Source organism: Sus scrofa, chromosome 18, assembly GCF_054392235.1.
Source record: "Sus scrofa isolate SSC_HxYL_T2T_F1_AM1 chromosome 18, Sscrofa_HxYL_maternal_Yorkshire_Landrace_v2.0, whole genome shotgun sequence".
Lineage (NCBI taxonomy): Eukaryota > Metazoa > Chordata > Mammalia > Artiodactyla > Suidae > Sus > Sus scrofa.
Window position 1 is genome coordinate 18,795,338 of NC_139400.1, and position 26,690 is coordinate 18,822,027.

Here is a 26,690-nt window from a genome sequence, read left to right on the forward strand (position 1 = left end):
GTTTGATCCCTGGCCTTGCTCAGTGAGTCGGGGAATCCGCTGTTGCCCTGAGCTGTGGTGTAGGTTGCAGTTGCAGCTGGGATCCCATGTTGCTGTGGCTGTGGGATAGGCCGGCAGCTGTAGCTCTGATTCCACCCCTCGCCTGGGAATGTCCATATGCTGAGGGTACGGTCCTAAAAGGGAAGAAAAAAAAAAGGGGTTTGGATCAATGACCGGGTGCTAGGACTCAGGATTTATTGATGCGCGATCTGTGATGGATCATTCTCATCACACCAGAACTGACGAAAGCAAGTGAAGGCTCCGCCCCTGGTGCCTTCGCTCATAGCCCCGCCCCCCGGATGTGGAGCAAGGCTTCATGCGTAAAGCCACGCCGGGCTCAGCACGTCTTACGCGGAAGGCAGTCCTTACCTGGCGGAAAAATGTCAAGTTGCCAATAAAAGGAGAAGGCTTGGGATGCCTGATGCCCAGCTTCTCTAGTCTTGAAAATGCCGATGTGGAGTACCTGAGGGGAAAAGCACGTTTTTAAAAACCGAGAAATAGGTTCATGCTTTTGACCCAATTAAAAGTCGGGATTATTGAGTTCTCCGGAAGTCAGGGTAGAAGTTTCCAGTTGACCACGTCTAAGGACTCAAGAGGTGGAGACCTAGAGATGCGTGATTGGCAGGAATAGAGCTCAGTAAATTCCTCCTGTTTGGGTAACAGGCTAGAGATCAAGGCATCCTCAAATCTCTCAGCTGGAAGTTGCCTTAGACATGATGTAGCCCCTCTCCCCACCGACAGTTTCCTTCAATAACTTGGGTTTTTGTTCGCTTTTTAACGATTTCTTTTCTCTGCGCCTGCATGGCGTGTGGAAGTTCCTGGGCCCGGGATTGAACCCAGCCACAGCAGCGACCTACACCACTGCAGAGACAACGCCAGATCCTTAACTTGCTGCCTCACAAGGGAACTCCCAATAAATTGTTTTTAAAACTGCACCTTGGAGTTCCTGTTGTGGCACAGTGGTCACGAACCCGACTAGTATCCATGAGATTGCCGGTTCGATCCCTGGCCTTGCTCAGTGGCTTAAAGATCTGGCGTTGCCGTGAGCCATGGTATAGTTCACAGACGAAGTTCAGGTCCTGTGTTGCTGTGGCTGTGGTGTAGGCCGGCAGCTACAGTTCTGATTGGACCCCAGGCCCAGGAACTTCTTTGTGCCGCAGGTTCGGCCCTAAAATACAAGCATACATACATACATACGTACATACATAAAACTGCACCCCGACTGGCTTCAGCCCCCTGTCTTTAAATCTACCGTGAACAGTTGTCTCAGAAGGCAGGGCAAAAAATGTAACAATGGCAAAAATGAGTTCCCTGAACAAATTTGTGGGGAGGGGGTTTCTTGGTCAAAACTGACCCCTGCACGTAATATGTCCCTCATCACATTCCATGGCCTAGGAGAGAAGGAAAAAAAAAAAAAAAAGGATAGAGGGACCACACCATGGAGATAAGACCTCATCACCAACCACTTACAGCCTCTTTATGTCTTTGTTTTCACGGCCTGAAACCATATGGGAAGCATATTTTCCTAACCCAAAACCAGGAAACGTGGCCTGACAGGTTTCTGTGCCACTTTCCAGGAGAAAGCGGCCGTCTGAGAAGGGCTGTGTGTGGCTGTCAAAACACTGGAATTACCAGGATATTTCAACAGTTTATGGGAACAGAGGGATAACACACTTAAAGCCCAAACTGGCTTAGAAAAACCTGGCCATATGGCTGTAATCCCTAATCAGCCAGCCAATTAGGTCAGAAGTTCAGTTCGTTCAGAAAAATGAATGCATCAAACTGGGTATTTAACATCGTGCAAAGATCAGCCAAATCTCAGTTGAAGAGCAAGAGAAAAAATAAAGAGACTGTCTCTACAGCCAGACTTCACAGGCGTGCTGGAACTTGAAAAAACCCACGGCTCCAAGACTCACTTAATTTATCGTTTAAAAGATGGAATATTAGCTGTGGACTGTGACCTTCCCTTTTTCCGCCCGCAGTCCAATGAGGAGCACTTAAAATAAGAACATTTTGACAAATACTCAGATATTCAGGGAAAGGACAACAGGTTAATGTCTGGTTTGAGTTATTCTGAGCAACGCGGTGACCCTAACAGTGGTCGCAGGGAGCGCCAAGCCAGGGCAGGAGGGAAGCTGAGTTCTCCTCCCAGTTGTCAGGTCTCCCCCAGAGGGCTGCCTTCTTTGGTTTGAATGAATCCCCAGGACATCACATTTAAGTCCACGTTCAAGTGTAATTACAAAGCACACTCAAGAGCCACATGTGGATTTCGTGGATTAGTCATGTTAATATTTCTCTTCATTAGCCAAATGCCGAAGGTTGACAGCTGAGTGTATCAAAGTTATTCTTTCAAGTAGACGATGGTGTTTTAAATAACCCCCTTGACACCTAAGAGGAAAGACCAGAGGAGACGTACCAGCCCACTTAACACTCCCCTCAGCCCCCTCAAGTTTGGTTTCTAGTTCATTTCCTCATCCATTTCTGTGAATTATCTTTTAAATGTAGTCTCTGATGGGTAGAAAGAAATCTGTCGATCTTGGGCCACGTAATTACATCTTAATTTTGTAATTAGATGTCTTGATTGTCTAATTAAAGGACAAGAAGTCTGTGCCTAATGACACATGCTAATTATCATGCAAGTCCATGCCCTAATTATGTAACTCCACTTACAAAAATACTGCTTGTGTGTCTCTGCACAAAATTTAGGCATTTCCAAACATATGGCATCAGGACAGAATGTTCTGGACACAGCCGTAAACCTCACTTCGAAACCTGGACTCAAATACAGAACTTCAGCATCTTCAACTAGGAACTGGCCAAATATTGCCACCAGTCACTACAGGCCTTGCACTAAAATCAGCTGGGGACGATCACTGCCTCCAGACTTCTGGGTCAAATAGGAAAGTGGGTTCCATTTGTTTTGCTCCCACTTCCTTCTCTGCACCCATGTTTCATATTCTCTGGCCCCAGGGTCCCCTCTGTCTGTTCTGTCTCAACAGCTCTTAACCCAGTGTCCATGGACTCCAGGAGTTAGGGGTTGAATTGTGTCACCCAGGCCCCGCAAAATAAGTTGACGTTCTAATCTCCAATATCTCAGAATATTACCTTATTTATAGACAGGGTGGTGGTAAATGCAATTAAAGATGAGGTCCTGTTGAAGTCGAGTGGACCCCTGATCCATTATGACTGGTGTCCTTATGAGAGAACGCCCCGTGAAGACGGGGGGACACAGGGAGAATGCCACGTGATGGCAAAGGCAGAGATTGGAATTTGCAGCTGCAAACCAGGAGATGCCAAAGATTGCCAGCAAACCACTGGAAGCTAGAAAGTGGCAAGAAAGTGTTCTCCCCTCCAGGCTTCAGAGGGAGCATCACCTTGCAAAAATTTTGATTTCTCACCTCTGGTTTCCCAAATTGTTAGACAGCACACTCTGGTGTTTTATTTTTGTGTGATTTTGCATTTCTCTCTCTGTCTTTTGTTTTTCAAGATTTACAATGTTGCTAATTTCTGCTGTACAGCAGAGTGACTCAGTTTACACGCACACAGTCCTTTTCTTATCTTCCATCACCGTCTATCCCAAGACATTGGATGTAGTCCCCTGTGCTGTACAGTAGGACCTCATTGCTTATCCATTCTAAATATAGCCATTTATATCTACTAATCCCAAACTCCCCATCCATCCCACTCCCTCCCAACTCCCCCTTGGCAACCACAAGCCTATTCTCCATGTTTGTGGGTCTGTTTCTGTTTCATAGATAGGTTCCTTTGTGCCATATTTTAGATTCCACATATAAGCAATATCATATGGTATTTTTCTTTCTCTTTCTGACTTATTTCACTTAGTATGAGGCTCTCTAGAATGATCTCTGTTGCTGCAAATGGCATTATTTTGTTCTTTTTTATGGCTGAGTAGTATTCCATTGTATGTATGTATCACATTGTCTTAGTCCATTCAGCTAATTATGGATATTTAAGTTATTTCCATGTCTTGGCTATTGTGAATGGTGCTGCTCTGAACATAGGGTGCATGTGTCTTTTTGAATTATAATTTTGTCCGGATATATGCCCAGGGGTGGGATTGCTGGATCATATGCTAGTTCTATATTTAGTTTTCTGAGGAAGCTCCATACTGGTTTCCACAGTGGTTGTACCACTTTATATTCCCACCAAGAGTGTAGGAGGGTTCCTCAAACTCTGGTGTTTTAAGCCCAGTTTGTATTACTTTGAAACTGGTAGGAAACTGATATTCCAGGAATACCCATGAAAGAGTTTTAGGGAATCAATGAAAAAAAATTTTTTTAATGTCCCCAGTTGGGACTTCCCTGGTGGCCTAGCAGTTAAGGAGTTGGTGTTGTCACTGCTGTGGTACGGGTTTGATCCCTGGCCCCGAAACTTCAGCATGCCACAGCTATGGCCAAAAAAATGTTTTAAAAGTTAAAAACACCTCCCGTTACCTTAAAAATTGTCATTGTGAAAGAAATTTGTTTTTTATATCAAATTGTGCCATTAAAACCTGAGCCATCAAAAAAGTGCTGGTGGCCCAGGATGCTAGTAAATCAGGTAACACACAGCTGTCATGCAGCCACCATGTCACACTATTTAGGCTAGCTTCATTTTGAGGGGAGTTAATGCAAGTATATTCCACACTTGTGATTATGAACAGCTATTGTTCTTTACATTAAGGAATCTTAAGTTGGAAGATGACAAGGGCAAGTACCTGTAGTGGCTGCAGATAGCATCCTCATTCATTGCCACAGGGCACAAATCCTGTAGTGCCAGTGGTGCGCCTTCTACTGTCCATTCCCAAAATAAATAGAACCACATGGGTTTATCTTCAACCTAAGAGTCTATTTGTAAAGCCTAGAAATTCCCCCAATATTTCGTTTTCTCCAAGACAAAGCCCCTTACTGGTGCTTTGAATGAGAGTGGTCAGCCCATCATTCAGCCAAAGGAGCCTACTTTCGATGCATTGAGGGACATTTTAATAAATCATGTATTAAAGAGATGGTTAAGCTGATTGGGGTTTGAGCCAAAGAAGAAAAGAGCCAAAGGCTGACCTGCCCTCCAGGATCCCCTCACTGTGGATCTTAAGCATACTGATGGCTCTCTTGTGTGCTTCTGGGACCAGCCAGCTTCCTGGCTCATGCACCATGCCTTCACTAGCCCTATAAAAGAATGTCTGGGTACTGAGCTACTGTGCGAGGCTGTTGATATTTTTGAAATGGTGGAAGATTCCTTTGGCAAATAGCCACTCTCCTGGGATTAAAAACCATGGTGCTCCAGGAAGAGGTGAAGCCTGGAGGTGCCAGGTAACCCCCTGGTCCACCTTTGGGGAAGAGAAGCTTTTTGTCATGTTGTTCTATGCTTGCAACATGCAGATCAATGAAGGGCTTTGCCAGCAGTTCCATAAGAGGCTGTGGCCATGAATATCAGAAACTTAATTAGAGGTGAGGGCTTAAATTCTTGCCTTTTCCAAAGATTCTGAGACACAGGAGCAGAAGATGAGGTTTGCTAGTTTCCAGAAAATGAATCTTGAAATGCTTGACAGAAATTTGGGCCAAAAAAGTAGGAACTCTCAGAGAAAGTTCAATGTATTGTAATTGTAGTTTTTTCTCAGAGTATTTTTTATATGTTTAAGATCATATTCTCTCTAATTTATTATATTTCTCCATATTTCTACTTTTCCATTTAAGACAAGGAAAAAACTCCATGTTTTTAATCTTTTATGAATATTATTTTTATGCCTGTGTGTTCCTCTTGTGGACATGTTATAATGTACTAGACTATTTTTATCATTAAATATTCAGGGTGTTCTCAATTTTTTAGCTAATTTAAGTTAAGCCCCTACAATGAACATCCCTATGCATCAAGCTTTCCCAAGCTCTTTATGCACAAAGCTTTTCCAGACCCGAAATCCATGAGTCACGCAATGCCAACTTGCTTTCCAGAAAGTTTGTCCCAGTTAGTCTCACTGTCAGTGTATCCATTTCAGCAAATGCGCTCATAAAATTTTTCTGATTTTTGTAGACACATCAATGTATTTTGATGCCTGCATTTTTCTCATTCCTAGAGAGAGAGAGAAAGCATTTTTTGCCATCCCTTTTCCTCCAATTTCAAAAATATTTACCAACTTTGAAATGACTCTTTCTATTTCCCCCTCATTCCCACCACAGCTTATCTAAGTGGCAGGCAGACTCATGCAATACCAACTGGTTGAGAAATTAGTTGAGAACTGAGGAGTCGAAGAGAGGTAACTCTGAGCCCACTTTTGGGCATGGAGGCAGTAAGCAGATGAATTCTGAAGAGTTTTTTGTTGAAAAAATAAATAGCTTCAGCCTTGTTAGTTGACTTCAAATTCTGTTTCCTTCTCCTTCCTCGACCCATTCTCTCCTTCCATTTCTACAATTAAAGAAATGGCTTCAGGAGTTCCCATTAAGGTGCGGTGGAAATGAATCCACGAGGATCCCATGACTAGGATCCATGAGGATGCGGGCTGGATCCCTGGCCTTGCTCAGTGGGTTAAGGATGTGGTGTTGCCATGAGCTGCGGTGTAGACCGAAGATGCGGCTTGGATCCTGTGTGGCTGTGGCTGTGGTGTAGGCTGGCAGCTGCAGCTCTAACTCAACCCCTAGCCTGGGAACCTCCATATGCTGTGGGTGTAGCCCTAAAAAGCAAAAACTAAAAAAAAAAAAAAAAAAAAGAAAGAAAGGAAGAAAAGAAAAAAGAAATAGCTTCAATCATGCAGGAGTTCCTTGGAAATAGAGTTTCTATATAAGGTCTTCTCAGTCCTCATCCCTTTTTTCACATCCTCATCTTCATGTTCATTGCCTTCCCTTGTGACCTGTTCCCTCAAGACTCACTTTCAGGGCTGGAAACCATCAAGTGTACATTTATTCACATGTCAGTTAGTAGCCATTAGGTTATTTCCTAAGGTATTACCTGCAAACCAGAATGTTCATGAAGTAATTTATAAGAGTAGGTTATTCTTTCCCAGGATCAAGAATCTGAAGCATCTACCCAGAGCACCTCCTTTTCAGGTCCTTGAGCAGCCAAACACATCAGAAGGTGATGTGTTAAGCCAGGTTCTACAATAAGAGGTGGTTCATCAGAACAGATATGTCCCCGGAACCCCAGTAAAAATAATCCTGCCCCCCAGCTGAGTGCATCTCTAGAAAGGGTTGGCAAAGAGATAGTGTGCTTGCTGCCTCACACCTTTTTCCACTGACTTAAAATGCCACCTTACTAAAATGGGTGCTTGGGTCTATTCTGATCCATTTGTCTGACTATCTTAACTATTATGATTCTATAACACCTTTTAATATCTTATTTTCCCATATTAATTTTAGAATTAATTTGTCTAGCTTGGTGAAAAATCCTTTTGGAATTTTTATTGGAATTGCATTAAACTTATACATTAGTACTAATGTTATTAGGACACTGAGTCTTCTTAACTATGTATATGTCATATCATTCCATTGATTACATTCTCTGTCCGTAATAATATTTTGTAATTTTTTTTTGGTCTTTTTGTCTTTTTGCCATTTTCTTGGGCTGCTCCTGTGGCATATGGAGGTTCCCAGGCTAGTGGTCTAATCAGAGCTGTAGCCTCTGGCCTACGCCAGAGCCACAGCAACGTGGGATCCGAGCCGCATCTGCAACCTACACTACAGCTCACGGCAATGCCGGATCCTTAAGCCACTGAGCAAGGACAGGGATCGAACCCCCCAACCTCATGGTTCCTAGTCGGATTCATTAACCACTGCGTCACGACGGGAACTCCAATATTTTGTAATTTTATGCACAGAGTATCTTTGTGCTGTTTATGTATATTGGTCATTGTTATTGCTCATGTGTAGGAATGCCATTTGTTTTTTTATGCCAATCTTGTAATCATGATCCTTCTAAACTTTCTTATTAGTTCTTCTGGTTTACATGTGGACTCTGATTTCTTATGCTGACAGTTATATTTTGTGCAAATAACATCAGTTTATTCTATTTTTTATCCTTTTGTCTCACTTTTCATTTTCTTGTCTTATCACTTATGCTTAGAGCTTTATTACATTATTTAAAAGATGCAGTAAGAGAGAACATCTCTTTCTTATTTCTGACTCTATGGGAATGTGTATATTTCAAAGTTAAGTGTAAGATTTTTCTGTAGTTCGTTCTTTTTTTGAGGGGGGTGCTCTATCAGCAGCATATGGAAGTTCACGGGCTAGGGGTTGAATCAGAGCTTTAGCTGCTGGCCTACCCCACAGCCATAGCAACACTAGATTCAAGCCACAGCTGCAACCTATGCTGCAGTTTGCAGCAATGCCAGATCCTTAACCCACTAAGCGAGGCCAGGGATAGAACCCACATTTTCACAGACACTATGTCATGTTCCTAACCCACTGAGCCACAGTGGGAACTCCTGTAGATTTTTAATAGATATCATTTGTTGGGTTAAGGACATTTTTTCTATTCCTAGTTTGCTTGGAAAAAATTTCCTTGATTAGTCTTGCTATAGGTTTGTCTTATTTAATCTTTTCAAAGCACCAACTTTTTCTTTTGTTGATAACTTCTTTTTTTTTTTTTTTTTTGCTGTTGTCTATTTCATTATTTTCTGCTCATTTTAAATTATGGTCTTCCTACTAACTTCTTTGGGTTTACTCTTCATTCTTTGTTTTTCTTTTAGCTTCTGAAGTTAACATTTTGGCACTTATTTTCAGTATTATTTTATTTATGGTAAGTTCATTCAAGGACATGGATCTCCCTCTTAGTACTTCTTTAGCTGTGTCCCACACATTTTGAAATGTAGTGCTTTCATTATGTGATAGTTGCATTCTAACAGGAAACTTCTAAATATAAAATGTACTGCAAGATGCATACAAGCAAAACACAGAGGGACAGATATTTTGGAGTCTAAAGACTTTCCCATTGTTTTTAAATTCTCTACGGCTCTATCCATGAAATTAAGTCACAGCCAATATAATTTGTTCTCCCAGAAAAGGAGACCGCTTATCATCTTCACTCCTCTGGAAAAAAAATTAGAGGTCTACTGAACAGATACATAAATATCTGACTGATGTGTATTTCTTTCCCCAATAATGTAAGGACCACAAAAACATCATCATTGTAGTTATCAGTCTCACAACAACTTTGTCACAGCACAGGAAAAATACATTTGTGTATACAAAGAGGGGTATACAATTATTACTGTTATTATAACTTATAATAATTTTTAATGTTTCCAATACACCAAGCACTGTGCCAAGAACTTTTTATGTATGGTCTTGCATGGGCCTTCCAACAATTTTATGAAAGTAGAAAAAAATATTCTTCTCATATTACTGATTAGGAAATTAGAGCTTAAGGAGATTAATTAGTGTCCCTAAGGTGCTGATGAGTGATTGAGTCAAAGTTGCAACCAGGTCTTCGATATTTTAAATAGGTGCTTCTCGAACTCCACTAACCTGCTTCTTCCTGTCCTCTAAGCTAGGATGTTGATAAAACACTGCATGAGAACATGCAGAGAATATACAGAGAACAAAGGCAGGTTTCTTAGAAACCAAAGGTATAACAACAACAGATACCAATTAACTGATAACCACGATGAATCAGAGTCTGCCTTGTTAAAGTCAATGCCTTCAACTTCTGCTCTTGCTCAGAATTCTCAACTATTTCTCCCTTCTGTTGCATTGCTCTCTCCCCTTCTGCTGGACCACTGTTATCAGCATACAGACATCTTCTGGTGTCTTCCATCTTTAAGGAAAAAAGCAAACTCCTTTGATTCCAGCCCTTGTCTTATTTTTCTTTTTTCCATTCCACTAAAATCCATGAAAGCATTATCTAGACATGTTTTCTTCCCTTCTCTGCCTCTAGTCTCTTCTCTATCTTTCCAGCTAAGTTTCTGCACCCACCACTTCAGTGGACCTGACCTTGTCAAGGTCATCCATGGTTTTGATCTTGTCAATCCAGTAATTTCCTGCCAGTTGTTTTTTGTTTGTTTTACTTGACTCTCAGTACCATTTTGACCCAGATGAGCACTTCCTTCTTGCTGAAACATTCTCTTCTCTTGGTTTCCATGACCTCACTCCTCCTACCTCAGGGTCTGGTCCTCAGTATCTTTGCTGGCTTCTTTCCATTTTTAGTCCTATCACTTTTAAGACCATCCGTATGTCTATAACTTCCACATTTCAGTAGTTCTCAACTAAATTATTCTCTCCACTGAGCCTGTCTTTATCCAGACAGCAATGTGGCTGCACCTTTTTGATGTCTATTAGGGATTTTAACCTTAGCATAGCTAAATCTGAGCTCAGTTTTTCCCTCTTTTCCTCCCCAGTCATCACTGTTACAACCATAACCCACTAATTGCTGAAGCCAGAAAACTTTGAGACATGCAAATTGTAGAGTGCATAATTGTTTAAAATGTAAAGTGCACAATGGTTTAAAAGTTGACAGTCCTTCCCAATTGGAGGATTATACATCTCCACCCCGTTTACATAATAAGTCCAGATCCTGTGACTTTCTCTGGCCAACTGAGTGTGAAAAGATACCATGCGTGCTCTCTCCAAGCAAAAGCTTTGAAAGCAGCACTTGATGAGCCATTTACCATTTGTCCCTTTCCCTCTGCCATGAGCCCTCTGTCTCCTCCGATGAGACCTGTTTCTTTTTCTTTCTTTTTTTTTTCTTTTTTTTTTTTTTTTTAAGGCCATACCCGTAGCATATAGAGGTTCCCAGGTAGGGGTCAAATTGGAGCTGCAGCTGCTGCCCTGCACTACAGTCACGGTGTAGAGATCCGAGCCACTTCTGTGACCTACGTCACAGCTCATGGCGACACAGGATCCTTAACCCACTGAGCAGGGCCAGGGACCAAACCCATATCCTCATAGATACTCTTCGGGCACATTGCCACTGAGCCACAAGGGCAACTCCGAGAGCTGTTGCTGAAACCTGGGTCCTGCCATGACGATGATGAGGAACGAAGGAGAAAAAAGTCCATGATAGACATTTAGCACGACCGAGAAGTAAATATTTGTTGGTATAAATCACTAAGATTTGTTGAGGGCATGAGGGGAGTCAGTTATTACCCAGGCAGAACTTACCTGAAGCTGACTGATTTTAGATGTGCTTGATTCTTCTGTTTTATCTTTCATACTTTGCACATGACCTATCAGCACATGCTTTTAGCTCCATCTTCAAATTAGCTCCATCTCCATATCTGCCCACTTTTCTCCATCTCTTCAACTTCTACCCTGGTACAAGCCCATAAGGAGGGTTATGTGCTAGTATCTTGCATGTGCATTCGGGCACTGATCCATCAGATCTGCTTCTGGGTATTTGTTTTATACATTGAGCATAAATGTGTACAGAGGCATTTATTCCAGCATGTTTATAAGAACAAAAGACTGGAAACATCCTGAATGCCCATCAGTTTGGGACTTTTTAAATAAATTATGATGTAACCATTCAGAGATATACTATGCAACAAAGACAGAAAGCCATCAAGATCCAATATGACACGGAAATAATAAGATGCAGAAAACTGAATTTAGCATGCTTCCACTTATGAAAAAAAATGAGAGAAAAGTAACATTATTTATATTAGGTTGTATGCTTATTTAAAATGTCTCTAAGACTAATTAAGAAGTTCTTTGCATAGGTAACAATTGCAAAGATGAAACTGTGGGGATGAGGACAGCTGGGAAGAAGATGTTTAGTTTTATTTTTTAGTATGTGAAATGCAAAAGTAGACAAAACAATCAAATCAAATGAATCCCTGTGTACCCACCACTCTCCTTAATGCTTATCAACTCGCAACCAATCTTGTCTCAGCTTTACACCCCGCCCACCTTAAGCCCAGATTATTTTGAAGCAAATCCATGACATCATATTCCAGCTGTAAATATGTCCGTTCCCTTTTCTAAAACATAAGGACTCTTTCAAAAAATAACCACAGTATCATTATCACAATTAAAAATAACAGTAGTTCCTCGTATCCTCAAATATCTAGTCAGTGTTTAAATTTCCCTACTGTCTCATAAATTTCTCCTATAGTATGTTGGTGAATGAGGTTCTGAATAAGGTCCATATATTGAAATTGGGCCAGATGCCTCTTCAGTATCTTCAAGTCTCTAAATTCTCATTCCACCCACCCATCCCTTGTCCCCTTGCTTTTTTTTTTTTTTTTGCTTTTTAGGGCCATCCTTGCAGCATATGAAGCTTCCCAGTTTAGGGGTTGCATCAGAGCTGCAACTGCCAGCCTATACCACAGCCACAGCAATTTGGGATCCAAGTTGCGTCTGTGACCTACACCACAGCTTATGGCAGTGCCAGATCCTTAACCCACTGAGCAAGGCCAGAGATGGAACTCGCATCTTCATGGATACTAGGCAGGTTTGTTACGGGAACTCCTCCCCTTGCATTTTAAAATAACAAAGCCAGGTGATGATAGGGACCCCCACAGTCTAGGTTCTGCTGGTAGCCTCCTGTGGTGTAGTTTTCTGTTTTTCATCCCCAGTCCTGATTGCTATATCTAACCACTGGTTCCTGAATTTGTCTGCACCCTGAGGAACTTTAAGAAACTCTTTGCCTGAATCCCATCCCCTCATCCCCACACCTGGGTGGTGACTAGATGGTCTGGGGTGTGGCTTGGACTTTGGAATATTATTTAAAGATCCTCAGGTGATTCCAGCATTCAGCCAAGTCTGAGAACCACTGATCCAGAAAAGCTTTTTCTGCAGGTCTACTGTGTAGGATGGTCCTAAAGTCTATTTGTCTCTTAGCAGCTGAGATCTTATCGTCTGAATCCATTCATTCCCCAGGGGCTGCACAGCGGTGATATTGTGTCCTAGTTTATTAGCTAGAATAATTCTGAATTTACCCTCCTCTACTCTTTGGTTGCCCCAAAGGACAATTCATGTAAGAAAAGTAGGATCAGAGTTCCCTTCATGGCTCAGTGGTTAACAAACCTGACTAGCATCCATAGCAGGTTTGATCCCTGGCCTCGCTCAGTGAGTTAAGGATCTGGCGTTGCTGTGAGCTGTGGTGTAGGTCACAGATGTGGCTTGGATCTCCCGTGGCTGTGTCTGTGGTGTTGGCCAGCACCTGTAGCTCCAGTTCCACCCCTAGCTGGGAAACTTCCATATGCCACAGGTGCAGCCCTAAAATAAAAGCAAAAAAGAAAAAGAAAAAGAAAAATAGAAAATAGAAAATTAGCATCAATGCTTGATTCTTTCCTTTTATTGCTCATTTTCAAAATGATGCGTTGAGTCCATATCATCTTAATCGGTTACACATGCTATTTTGTATCATTATGAACTCATGAATTTAAATGTATTTGATGTGTATTGATCTGTTGCAGCATCATCCTTTTACTCATCAGATTTGTCCCATCTTTGGCTAGGCGAGCACATGTAAGTTTGTTCCTGAGTACTTTGGAGAAAACAGCTTCCCTGCTTTCTGAAATGACAAGATGTTCCAAGGTTCATCTTGTACATTTCTTGCCCCAGACCTGAACCAGCCATTTTCCAAGAAGTCGTGGTTGCTTTTAGTAGAAAATTGTATCTAGGGGCCGTAACTGGAAGATTTTTCACTGCCTTTCTTGGTCATACTTTATGATGCCATGTTCAAGATTTCAACCATGCGGATGCCTATTCAAAAACTTAAATAGATTTTAAAACTTGTTAATTGAATCCTTTGGAATTAGAATGATTTTAAATGCATAGGGGTACCTTACAGAAAAAAAAAAAATCAATATGGTAAACCCTACCAGAAAACGAAGGAATTGTTTGGAGTAAATTAATCTTTCCCAACTACATTGGTTTCCTAATGTTGCTCTAACAAAAACCCACAAACTTAGAGGTTTAAAATAACAGAAATTATTATGTGATGGTTCTGGAGACTAGAGATCCAAAATCAGTCTCACTAGTCTCAAGTCGGGATGTCAGTAGGGGTGGTCCTGACCAGGGGCTCCAGGTGATTATCTGGGTTTTGCACCCTTAGCTTATGGCCACATCGCGCCAATCTCTGTGTTCAGTCATCTCATCAATTCCTCTGAACTCTGAATCTTCCTGCATCCCTCCTACAAGGACCTTTGTGATTATATTTAGCTTCCCCACCCCGAAAATTCAAGATATCGCCCATTTCAAGACTCTTAACTTAAATCACACTCTCAAAGTCTCTTTTGCCATATAGAGTACCATCCCCAAAGGTTAGGATGTGGGCCTGTCTGGAGGGCATAACTCAGGTACTGCACCAACTTACATTGTGAATAGATGCTGACTGTATTTGGAGTGTGCTTGGAAAAGTAAGTATCTGGGGCGGAGACTGTGAGATTATCAGGGCTTCCTGTTTAGAGAGAACTGATGACCCAACTGCTGAGGGAGAGGGAGGAGGCCAGCCCAGACCTCACATGACACGCAGCCTCAGCCTCGAGCATCGCCGACCCAGGCTTCTGAGACCCAGCCACCTAAACAGCCAGCGGATAAGTATTTATAAGAAGAGACTACAATTTGAAAGCATTCATGTCATCCAGTTGATGGTTATTATGGCAAGTAGAGTTAGCTAACTTCTCCATCTTTAGCCCAACTTTTCTGGGCGGGAGGGTCGGTCAATCGAGTCACTAAATCTCGGTTGGTATTAAGAGGTTGATATTCTACGTTCAATCGTTTGTGCAATTTTCCGCAATCTTTACAACTTTTGCCGTATCTGCAAATCACCTAGGCTACCACTTGCTTCCTGATTTCCTTTTTTTGGTTTGTTTTTGCTTTTTAGGGCCACATCCACGGCGTATGGAAGTTTCCAGGCTAGGAGTTGAATCAGAGCTGCAGCTACCAGCTTACACCACAGCCACAGCAACACAGGATCCAAGCCACATCTGTGACTTACACCACAGCTCACGGTAACACTGGATCCTTAACCCACGGAGTGAGGCCAGGGATCGAACCCACATCCTCATGGATACGAGTCGGGTTTGTAACCTGCTGAGCCACAAGGGGAACTCCCCGATTTCCTTTAAATCAACTTAAATAAAAGGAAACTTTATGTCATGACCATAAATGAAAACGATTACCACTTCCTTAAAGAAAAACTAATGGTAAAAAAAATAAACACTTTACAATGGGAAATTCTAAAGCGCGGGAACTCCCTAAAATGATCTCACTGGCCACGGATGGTCCGTAAGGGCACCGAGGGGAAGATGGGGGTCTCAAGGCTGGTTCAAGTGGGCCACGTGTTAACACACGCTCTGTCTAGGTTGTCCCAGCCCAGCTGGTCGTCTGACACCATGGCCAGAGAATGACAAAGCAATCTCAGTCCTTTCTCAGAGTACGCGTGGGGAATTTGAACAAGTGACGCCTGTCCTGTATTTCATTTCTCAGAACTAAAGAGAGCTGGTCTGCCTTTGACATTGGATTTGTTCCAAACCCTGGTAGGGATGTCCTCCATCACTCCTGGGGCACATGTTACAAGTGGAGAGGACCATTGGGTGGACACATGTGTCTCCCACAAGCCAGGCTTGTGCTGGGAGCCAGGGGAGCTGCAAGGATGTGGCACTTACAGCCCCATGGACCCCACAGACCTTCCGTGGCTAACCACAAGCAGTCCATCAAGCCTTTACGTTGCAATCCTCGCAACAAAGCGTCCCTGTCAGAGGATGTGCGGCTGAAATGTTTTGATCACTTAAGAGCAGTTCTTCTGTCCATCTAGGGGATGGTGTGTATTTGTTGAACCTAGAAAAAAATGGCAAATGGTCCTTATGCTTATTACTGCCCCTGCCCCAGCCCCCTGAGGCTAGTTTTCAAAAAAAGCAGGGCCCTCCAAAGCAGACCAGTCTCCAAAAATCCATTAGGTGGAGGACAGAGGTGTGAAAGTTGGCATGATAAACAGCCGCGTCGCCCATAGCAGGCAAAGGTGCTGGAAGGGGCCGCTGCTTTGAGGGGCTGGTGTCCCAGGAGGTCCCCCCTCAGGAGGAGTGAGCTCTGGAAGATGCCTAGGGAGGGGATGCTGAGTACCTGCCTTCACTCTGAGTGCACTCGGCTTTCTCAGGTGTGCCTTCCTGTGCTGGCCCCACCCAAGAAAATCAGCTGACACCTTCCAGAACCAAAGGCAGCAAGTGGCACAGAGTTGGAGTTGGTTTAGAAGGGAGGGGACCCAGAGTGAGGCCAGGGCCTGCGCCTTTATTTCTCAGTTCTTCCCAGGGCAGGATTCAGGGAGGGGCCTTGCCCTTTCATGCCAGGGAGCATTCAAGGAAAATAATGAAGGTAGCACAAAAAGTGGCTTAGCAGTGTGAATACACATGCGACTCATCTTTCTATTTTAAACATAGAGCAGAGCTATTGAATTCTGTCCTAAGACCAGTTAAGTGGCTGATATCTATGAATCACTTCTGGAACTTTTTTTTTTTTTTTTTTTGGCCTTTTTAGGGCCGAATCTGTGGCATATGGCGGTTCCTAGGCTAAGGGTCTAATCAGAGATTTAGCTACCGGCTGGTGCCACAGCCACAGCAACACCAGATCCAAGCCGCATCTGCAGTCTACACCACAGCTCATGGCAACGCCAGATCCTTAGCCTGCTGAGCGAGACCAGGGACCGAACCCGGAACCTCATGGTTCCTAGTCAGATTTGTTAACCGCTGAGCCACAACAGGAACTCCTGGATTTTTTTTTTTTTAAGTGTTGGTTATTGGACTGAATGTAACTAGATTGAGCTCCTCCTCCCTCCCCTAGAAAAACCAATGACGTAAATAAATGCAGCATAAAACCTTTCCCCAAACTCTTCTTCTGAGGGTGGAGAAAAAAAGAAAAGAAAAAAAAAGAGTAATGGCTTAGTGCATTAAAAATATATTTTAGGCATTCCTGTTGTGGATCAGTGGAAATGAACCAACGAGGATCCATGAGGATGGATGGGTGTTGATGGGTTAACATCAACGGTGCTGCCCTGAGCTGTGGTGTAAGTGGCAAACGTGGCTCAGATCCTGCGTTGCTGTGGCTGTGGGGTGTGCCTACCCTGGGAACTTCCATCCACCTTGGATGTGGCCCCAAAAAGCAACATAAATACATACATACATAAAAATATATTTATAATATTTTTAAATAAGTGCATTAAAATATACTATATATGTTATCAATTTTATATATGCATTTTTAGATGAAAATCTGCCTCTTTTTTTTAGGCCTTGAATTCCTAATGAGTCAGGGGATCGTAAACACAGACGCAGCATCCTACAGAAGCCCCAGCCTCATCCTGCGTGTCCCAGGAGCTGGAGAATTCGGCCCTTGTGAAGGACAAAGCAAGCTGGAGAATGTCTGACTGGCTCCCTTTGCATAAGAATTTTGCCTCTGTGGACTCTTCTGAGCTCCCCCAGTGCTGGGCTCTTCAGCCCTGCCCACCAGAATAAGGTTCTGGTCCAAAAGCCACAGGCAGCAGCTGGATCCCAAAGACGCAGGTGTCACCCAAGATGCCTTTTCGCAGAGACAGAAAGCATCTAGGTCATCCCAGAGGAGCAGGAGCAAAGCCGATTAAAGAACTCACCCCTCCTGAACAGGTAAGGGTCCAGGCCAGAGCCGAGGGTTCATTTCTAGCTCTATCCTCTGCCAGTTCGGCGCAGACTGGGCCTCCCTGGTACTTGTGCTCTCAAGGTAATGGGTTGTTTAAGTAATTGATGATGTTTGGTCCTCACTGGGGAATCTTAGCACATCAAAAGATGTTGAGAAAGCCAAAATTCACCTCGAGTCTGAATTAATCACTTTGTCAAGCACAACAAAAGCTGTCTTGCTTTGCTCGTAATCCCAAATGAGGTAGCAACCCTCGGTTAAATGAAGAAACCACGGTGTCCTTAATGTTTTAAGGAGCTCAGACACGATTTTTCACTCCCTTTATCTCTGTGAGCATGTCGGGAAATGTGCACAGAGCTGGTGTTTTCCAAATTTCTCAAGCGCAGGAAGGGCGAGACCGGGTTTCACCGAAGTTCAGAGCGAAGGATCTTTAGCTGACCACAACGCCCGCGAGGCCGGCTGTGCCCAGTGGGTTGGAGGAAGCAGCTCTAGTCCGTGCCTCCGCGTGCAGCCCAGCTGCCTTAGCACTTCCCGCTGCTGCACGGCCCTGAACGTTGCCCTCCTTCCCCAGCACCGAGGCCTCAGCCTTTCTGGGTTGAACCTCAGAACCCAGCTGCCTTTCTGATTCACACGGTCTCGTCTAAGGCTCTTGCCATGGGGCAGGTCAGAGCCCTGGGGTCCTGAGGGTCCTGAATGGGTGGCTGGACCTGGGGATGTGTTGTCTGATCCCAGCTGCACAGTTGTCTTTAAAAGGACTTGGACAACCTTAAGGCTGCTTGGAAGCCAGTGAGCAGGATGAAGCAATGGGGTCTGGATGTCACTCAGCTTGGGTCAGAGATACTTAGAGACTATGGGTGCTGTACCCAGGGTAGGACACGTCCCAGCCCCCATGGGCTGTATCATTTAAAAAACAAATGGGGGCAGGCAGTTCCCGTTGTGGCGCAGTGGAAACAAATCCAACTAGTGTCCGTGAGGACACAGGTTTGATCCCTGGCCTGGCTCCATGGGTTAAGGACCCAGCGTTGCCATGAGCTGTGGTGTAGGTCACAGACACGGCTGGGATCCTGCGTTGCTGTGGCTGGGGTGTAGCTGCAGCTCGGATTCGACCCCTAGCCTGGGAACTTCCATATGCTGTGGGCGCGGCCCTAAAAAACAAAAAGAAAAGGAAAGAAAACAAATGGGGGATGGAGAGTTTCTCTTGGACTCGGGGAAGCTGCAATAACTACCTTTGGTGTACTTCTTATCTTACTAGTCACTCCACAAGGCTTCTAAACTGTCTTTGACTCTTCCCGTCACCCCCCTCATTGGCAATCAATCATACATACTGTCACTTAAACCCGAAAATATCTCTCTATGAGTTCTCATTACTTCTAACTGGCAATGCCCTATTTCAGGCCATCATTGCCTCTCCCTTAATAAAGTCCTGAACTGGCCTCCCCCAGACATCCAGTTTCTTCCCTCATCCACCAATCTGCCATCCATACTAGCAGCAGAAGAATCTAATCATGTGGTGGCCCAGTTCAGAATTCTTCATTGCCTACCTGTCACTTTTAGACCAACGTCACATAAACCCCTTTATTTGATGCCTAAGGCCTTTGATGATCTGACCCCAGGCTGACTCCCCAGCCTCACTCCAAGTGCTCTCTCTCCCCACATTTAGATTCAAGCCGTCTTTCAAGACTTGGACGTCTCTAGTTAAACCAATTTGTTTCACCCCTCCAGGCTCTTACTGTGCTCTTTGCCAAGGCCAGGACTAAGGTGAGGCAAGAGAGGCATCTAGGATGCAAAAGTTTAAGGAGGCACTCAACCTTCAGGGACGTGCAGGTGCCACCCCTGCTCTTAAATGACTCTGAGCGTGAGTGCCTCCTTAAATCTTGTGTCCCAGGTGCCTGCTTGCTTCACCCTGGTCCGGGTATACTTCTCTGCCGGGTGGACCCACCCTCTTGCTCCACCTGGCAAGTCCTGATCATTCCTCAAGTTTCTGCTTGAGGACCACCTCCTCCAGGAGCCCATCCAGACTGTCCTGCGCAGATGGGAACATTTTCCTTGGACACTGGCTCCCTCATGGTGGAGGGATTGCAAACAAAGAGCAGGAGAACTCCATGTATTGTTTGTAGCAATATAATCCTTCCTAAGTTCATTATTTACTGTACCTGGCTCTGTTTCCATCATATGGGCTTAGTCATCCGAAGTTAATCCTTTTGTTTTTATGAAGTCCTTAAAGAACCCTTTAGATGTTGTGAAAGAGAGACATCCGCCTTGGGTGAACCCCAATTAAATGTGAGCCTGGAGAGGGCAGAGGGGGTGACTTTTGCCTTTGTATCCTGCATAACAATAGCAAACAGTTACAGAAGGTTTCCCAGGAGCCAGAACCTTTCCAAGTGCCTCACACATTAACTCATTTGTCCCCCCCCCAACAGTCTGTGTGGGAGGTGCTATTATGATCATCTTCAGTTTGCAGATGGGAAAACTGAGGCCCAGAGAGATTAAGTCACTCACCCAAGGTTGCACAGCATTAGCAGAACGGACATTCACACCCCGGCCGTATAGCTTTGAGCCTGTGCTCTTAGCCTCTGTGCCTCATTTTATGTTTGCAGGCAGCAAACTGACTGGAACTCAACTTGTCTGCAAGACAGAGGGTGCAGGCAGCTTTGCTCCCTTCTGTGGGGTAAGGACTCCTCAGCCCCTGTGAAAAGGCAGATGCCATTCATAGGACTCTCTTATCCTCAGGGATCAAATAATTGATCAGATTAGCCACTGAGTCAGTAGGGCCCCAAGACTTGAAACAAAGACAGGACAATTTGCACCCTGGCCTGTGCAAAGAATAGAGGGGCCATTTCTTTGGCCAGTTTTCGTTTTTGTTTTGTCTTTTTAGGGCCGCACCCATGGCCTATGGAGGTTCCCAGGCGAGGGCTTGAATTGGAGCTGCAGCTGCCGGCCTACCCCACAGCCACAGCAACTGCCAGATCCAAGCCGCCTCTGCAACCTACGCCCCAGCTCACAGCAATGCCCGATCCTTAACCCACTGAGTGAGGCCAGGGATCAAATCTGCATCCTCATGGATACTAGTCAGATTCGTTTCCCCTGAGCCATGATGGGAGCTCCTTCTTTGGCCAGTTTAATTTCATTATCTCTGAGCCACAGGTGGGATAAGTGGCCTTGGGTACTCATTCGAGGTGCGAAAATGATTCTAAGTTCTTCCACCGCTAGCCTAGCAGGCATTGAGAAGATCATGGCCAATTGGATTTGAGATATGTCATCAAAAACCCAGACAATATTTCCAACTTTCTATTACACTGTGAGCTGTCTCATAGCTTTGGAACAGGCCTAGGAAACCGAATTCTGCCTCCCAGTTCGGCCAATGACCGAGCTTAGGCGATCAAAACAAGAGCTTAGGAGATCAAAATAACCAAAGACTATTATGAGTGTTTCAAAAATATTTATAATCCCGTTGCACTTTGTCTGTTACTGTAATCCCCAAACTCCTTGTTGACCTAATTCTTGGCAAATTTACTCACTGGCCTCTGATCACCTATAACTACAGAGACCAGCTGAAGGTCCAACTGGAAATTGTATACAGCCAAGGTCAGAAGGCGATATTCCGGTCTCAGATCACCAAGATCTCAATGCCCTTAGATCAGTGATGTGGTTGGTTCTGGCTCTCACTCCACTGGGCTCTGGACCAGAGGCTCAGACCCACAGAACCTGCCTGACCTTCTCCATGTCTGACCATCTGGGTTTGGCCTCTGGCCTGTCTCCTGTGGTGTATAATACCTCCCCTTCCATCCCTTGTCCCCGTTCTGGCCCATCCTGGCCTTTCCTATCTTGTCGCCTGTATTATCTACTGCTATGTAACAAATGACCCCAAATGCCCGAGAGGCTTAAAACAACAAACATGTATCATCTCATATGGTTACCCAGGGTCAGGAATCTGGGAGTCTGTTACCTGGGTGGTTTGGGGGTCAGAGTTTTTTTTTTTTGGTGAGGTTACAGTCAAGCTGTCAGCTGAGGCTGCAGTAACCTAAAGCTTGCCTTGGCTTAGAGAGTCACATTTATGCCCACTTGTGTGGCTGCTGGCAGGCTTCACCAGGCGGGCCTCTCCATAGGGCCAACTCAACATGGCAGCTGGCTTCCCCCTAAGCAAGCAGAGTCCATGGGAGAGGGAGAGCCCAAGGGTGACACCTCAGACTTTTATAACCGAATCTTAAACGTGATAGCCTGTCACCTCTGCTCTGTTCTCTTGGTCACCCGCTTGACCCTCGTACAATGGGTGAAGGGACTCACAGCAAAGGGATTCACAGCAAGCTGTGAAAACTAGGGAACAGGCATCATTAGGGGTCCTCTTGGAAGCTGGCTGCCACATCACCTGTGCCCCAAAGTGAACAAATTTGATTAAAGGACATCCTTCTTCCCAAGTTTCACCTTGGGTTTTTCAAGCTGATTCCTAAACCTTAGGAAGACTGTAAGCTCTTTTCTCCTTTGCTGAGGAATTGAAAACAAGAGGTCGGTGTTCCGGGAGTTCCCGTTGTGGCTCAGCAGTAATGAACCTGACTAGTAACCATGAGGATGTGGGTTTGATCCCTGGCCTCACTGAGTGGGTTAAGGATCTTGCCTTGCTGTGAGCTGTGGTGTAGATCACAGATACGGATCGAATCCTGCATTGCTATGGCTATGGCTGTGGCTGTGGCAGCTATAGTTCCAATTGGCCCCCTAGCCTGGGAACCTCCTATGCTGTGGGTGCAGCCCTAAAACTAACAAACAAACAAACAAACCAAAAAACCCAGAGGAGGTCATTGTTCCATTCTTCATCCCTTAAAGATGTTTTCTGTGCCTGCTCAGTGCCCGATGCCACAAGACATCCCCAGGAAAGAGGCATCTACTTGGCCTTTACTGGAAAAGGAAAGTCAGCGAAACTTCAAGCTGATATGGAAACTCTATGGCTGTTAACAACTACCATTCTCTAAGCACGTGCCGTGTGCCAGGCGTTGGACCACGGACTTTAGAACCATGGTGGCCTGTCATCCCCACCAACGTCATCATTCTGTCTCTTAGGCCAATGGGGGAGCTGAGACCTAGAAACCGGCCACGGGACCGGTCAGGGCCCGGCCCACAGCCCAGGCCTGATGTGTCTGACTGAAGGAGGCTCTAGCGGGGCTCTGGCTGCTCTTTGTCGGCTCAACAGGGCCAGGGAGGGGAAGCCCACTGCAGGTGTCTCTTAGGGTGGCATAACAAAGGACCACAAACCGGGGGCTCACAGCAACAGCTGTTGATTCTCTCACAGTCCTGGAGGCTGGAGGTCGGCAATCAGGATATGGGTGTTCACTTCGAGGCTCCGAGGGAAGACCCTGCCCGGTTCGTCTCAGCTTCTGGCGGTCGCGAGCAAGTCTTGGCGTTCCCGTGAGGATCCTGTGTGTTTTCGTATCATCTTCGCTCTGTGCGTCTCTGGATCCCAGTTCCCTCTTATGAAGACATCAGTTCGATTCAGCATGAACTCGTATTGACCTGGTTGCCTCCGCCCAGACACTATGTCCAATTAAGGCTGCATTCTGAGGTGCCACGTGGACCTGAATTTGGGGGAGATGGGAGGGAACACTGCTCAACCCAGTACAAAGACCATCAGAGCTGTCGCCAGCCATGAGAAAGGCCCACATATGAGATATTAATGGGGCCAGGCCTTCCTGTCCACCTTGGGGTCAGAGGAGGCGGTGTGGAAAGAAACTGACTCTGATGAAAGCTAATTCAAAAACTTTTTTTTTCCTGGCTCGATTTGAATGTTATGCTTCAGGCTTGTTTGATTGTTCCATTTTTTTTTTCTTGGTCTGGAACGTGGATTTTTGGTATTTATTATTTGTATGCTGACTCATCTATATTTTATTTGTTTGAGTCAGTGTACACTTTTGATAGGAAAAAAGGAAATGACAAGTTATGGCCGATTTGGGATGGCTGGAGCATCTCCCTGTTGAGAGTCACCAGCGACTGCCTAGAGGAGAACGTACAGAATTGCAGGACAGGAGCACGGAAGCAAGCTCAGAATCTCTTTTTATCTTTAAGAGCCCACGTTCAGTTCACCTTGCTTCTTAACAGGCCTTGTGATGCTGTGATACAGCTGTTCTTCTTTCAGCCATGAGCCAGCACCTAGGGGTAGTTTCTGGAAGGGCAGGAGATAAGCCTAAAATGCATTTTTTTTTCCCTTTAATAACCCAGCAGGGCCCTAGCACCCAGGAGAATATTTTAAATAACTCGAGCTATTTGTGTGTTCAGCCAGAGCCATTTCTTGGTGTAACAACATACATAAATGCATTGCTAAGTATGGAACAATGAATTTATCCCATACAATACAGCTCACAGCCTACAAGGCATTCCCTGGTTGTTGCAGGGTAGGGTGTGGTGAGCGCCTTCGGCTCTCTGCTTTCAGGCTTCCTCTGATCTTCTGGACTTGAGACCTGCCTCCCCTCAGTCCTGCTTTTCCAGACTGGAGTTGGGTCCTTTATGCGGCAGCTCATCTCTTCCCCACCCCCTCCCCTGAGTCAGTATTTGCTCTTCTCAGGCTATGTTGTAGCTCCATCATTAGTCATTTCCTGAACTCTGTCATTGATTCAGCTAGAAATTCTTGACTAGATCCCCAGGCTCAGCCAGGTCCTAGCTGAGCCCCTACACTGAGCTCACAACCCTGCTTGAGCCCTCTCCCTGCTGGTTCATCACTGCACAGCCAAGACCTCCCATGACTCACCGTCTCAGTGTCTCAGCGGGCAAATTCCCCATCCATGTCTGTTCTTTCTTCAGAGAACATTGTTGTCATTTACAGTAAAAATCCAGACTTCCATTAGCTTTAAGTTTTTGTTTTGTTTGTTCTTTTTTTTTATCGTTGTTTCTTATTTTGTTGTGTCTGCTCATTCATGGCCCTTTCCTGCTTTGCCAGAGATCAGAACCCACATGTGTGGTCTTCAAACATGTGGTGGATTGAGCCATTCCTCCCAACACTTCATGCCTTCCTTCCATCAAAATTCTACATTATCACCCTTTGTTCCGTGACTCTGAGGTCCCTCTGACTGCAGTGAAGCCTTCTTCCCCGTCCCATTAATGTTAGTGTTGGACTTGGTTTAACCAAAGGAATATGTGCAGAAGTGACATTAAGCCACCTTAAGGCTGAGCCCTTAGGAGACGTTACTTATTTCCGCTTATATTTCTTGCATTTCTGTGATCAGGCAGGAGTAGAACTTTCCCAAAGTATCCTTTTTAGCCTGTGCCCCATTACAGACCCATGTGGAACAGATCTGAACCCCTCCCACAACCTGGAATAGAGCTACCCCAGTCAACCTACAGACCATAAGAAAAATAAATGGTATTTGCCCATGAGTTTGGGGTGGTTTGTTACACAGCGTTATTGCAGCAATCACTGACCCATACAGGTCAATTCACTTAACTCCCCAGACCTTCATTTCCTCATCTGTAAAATGAGGCCATTGGACTGTATCAAAGTGCTCAGCCTTTTCTTTACTCATACACAACTGAGGGGTCTGCCATAAAGCCAACAATAAAAGATGAAACACGTCAGAGTCAAATATTGCAAAGCATTAAAGAAAGAGAAAGGCTGGGAAATGGGAATTCCGTTTAGGAAGCAGGGACTTATTGGGGGCCTTGGAGAGAGTCATTTCAGTGGAGTAGAAGCCCCATTGCAGGGTTGTAGGGTCAACGGCAAGTGAGCAAGTGAGCAGGTATGGAGTCTCAGCTGGGAAGGAAAGGATGGGGAGGGGTGGGGGGAGGGGTGGAACACAGCCAAAGAAGAGATGATTGGTTGGTTGGTTGGTTGGCTGCCTTACATGTCTGTTTTAAGATGGGAGAGAATGCAACCTGCAAAGAAACATTTGCAGTGTCATAATTAAGGGCTAAGGAAACCAGGGTCTTGGAGAAGGGTATGCAAGCAACCAGTGGTCTGGTCTACGAGAGAGAGTAGGAGAAGAATTTACCAGTATTTATTTACTGATTTGATATTCATCATTTACACTTCACCTTCTCAAGTCCAGGGCAAAGCAAGTGTCAACTAATGAAAGAAGGACCAAATGAAAAATAGAATTGTGCTGTTATTGTTCAAATCAGAGGATAAATGTAGATTTTATCATAGGAACATTTGAAAATTTTCTGGAAAGCAAATTGAGTTTAAAGTTTCATTTAGAGAGCAAGAAATAGATCTAAGAAGAAATAGATTTTAAAAAAATTTAGACACCTGCAATCAAGAGTCAAATGATTACATCAACAGACTAATAAAAGTATCTATCAGTGTAAAATTTACCATTCACAAAGTACTCATACTCCCTTTCAAGGGTACAAGACAAAGAAGATCATCTCCAATTTACCACTGAAAACTGATGCTTAGAAAGCCAGCTGACATGTCAGACCTTCTTCTTGAGAGAAAAATCCACCCTTTTCTTCTCAACTGCCTTCCTTCCCAACCTCTTCTTTTTTTTTTTTCTTTTTTTTTTTTAATGTTTTCTTTTTTTTTTTTTTTTTTGTCTTTTTGTCTTTTTTGTTGTTGTTGTTGTTGTTGCTATTTCTTGGGCCGCTCTCGTGGCATATGGAGGTTCCCAGGCTAGGGGTTGAATCGGAGCTGTAGCTGCCAGCCTACGCCAGAGCCACAGCAACGCGGGATCCGAGCCGCGTCTGCAACCTACACCACAGCTCACGGCAATGCCGGATCGTTAACCCACTGAGCAAGGGCAGGGACCGAACCCGCAACCTCATGGTTCCTAGTCGGATTCGTTAACCACTGCACCACGACGGGAACTCCCCCAACCTCTTCTAAACCTACTGCATTCTGGCTTCTATTTTCACCAGCCCATCAGTGACCATCTCCAACATCACCTAAAACTCATTTGCTAAAGCCAAGAGGTATTTTTTGTTTTATTTTTATTTTTTATTTTACTTTTTAGGGCCACAGCCTCAGCATATGGAAGTTCCCAGGCTATGGGTAGAATCAGAGCTGCACCTGCCAGCCTACATACACCACAGCCACTGCAACACCAGATCTGAGGCTGCATCTGCGACCTACACCACAGCTCTTGGCAACCCTAGATTAACCCACTGAGTGAGGCCAGAGATCAAACCCCTATCCTCATGGAT

General features: G+C 44.7%; 1 protein-coding gene and 1 long non-coding RNA gene across 7 annotated transcripts in view; one reads left to right on the forward strand and one right to left on the reverse strand.

The window, feature by feature from the left end:
- Positions 1 to 26,690, reverse strand: part of TBXAS1 (thromboxane A synthase 1) — a 169,393-nt gene that overhangs the window by 127,394 nt on the left and 15,309 nt on the right. For 3 of the 4 annotated variants that reach the window (XM_021078508.2, NM_214046.1, XM_085004827.1), the window contains 1 exon segment: positions 409 to 502. Coding sequence is in view for 2 of the 4 variants with exons in the window: in NM_214046.1 (NP_999211.1) it covers positions 409 to 502 (94 nt within the window). In the remaining 2 variants the exon portion in view is untranslated. 4 annotated transcript variants of the gene reach the window in all.
- The window catches only part of LOC106508202 (uncharacterized), a 161,816-nt gene that overhangs the window by 119,234 nt on the left and 15,892 nt on the right, over positions 1 to 26,690 (forward strand). For 2 of the 3 annotated variants that reach the window (XR_014833642.1, XR_014833643.1), the window contains exon 3: positions 17,192 to 17,563. This is a non-coding gene — a long non-coding RNA (uncharacterized LOC106508202). Of the gene's footprint in view, positions 1 to 17,191; positions 17,564 to 22,412; positions 24,928 to 26,690 lie in introns of those variants that run through there. The other variant, XR_002340217.2, reaches the window with a different exon arrangement.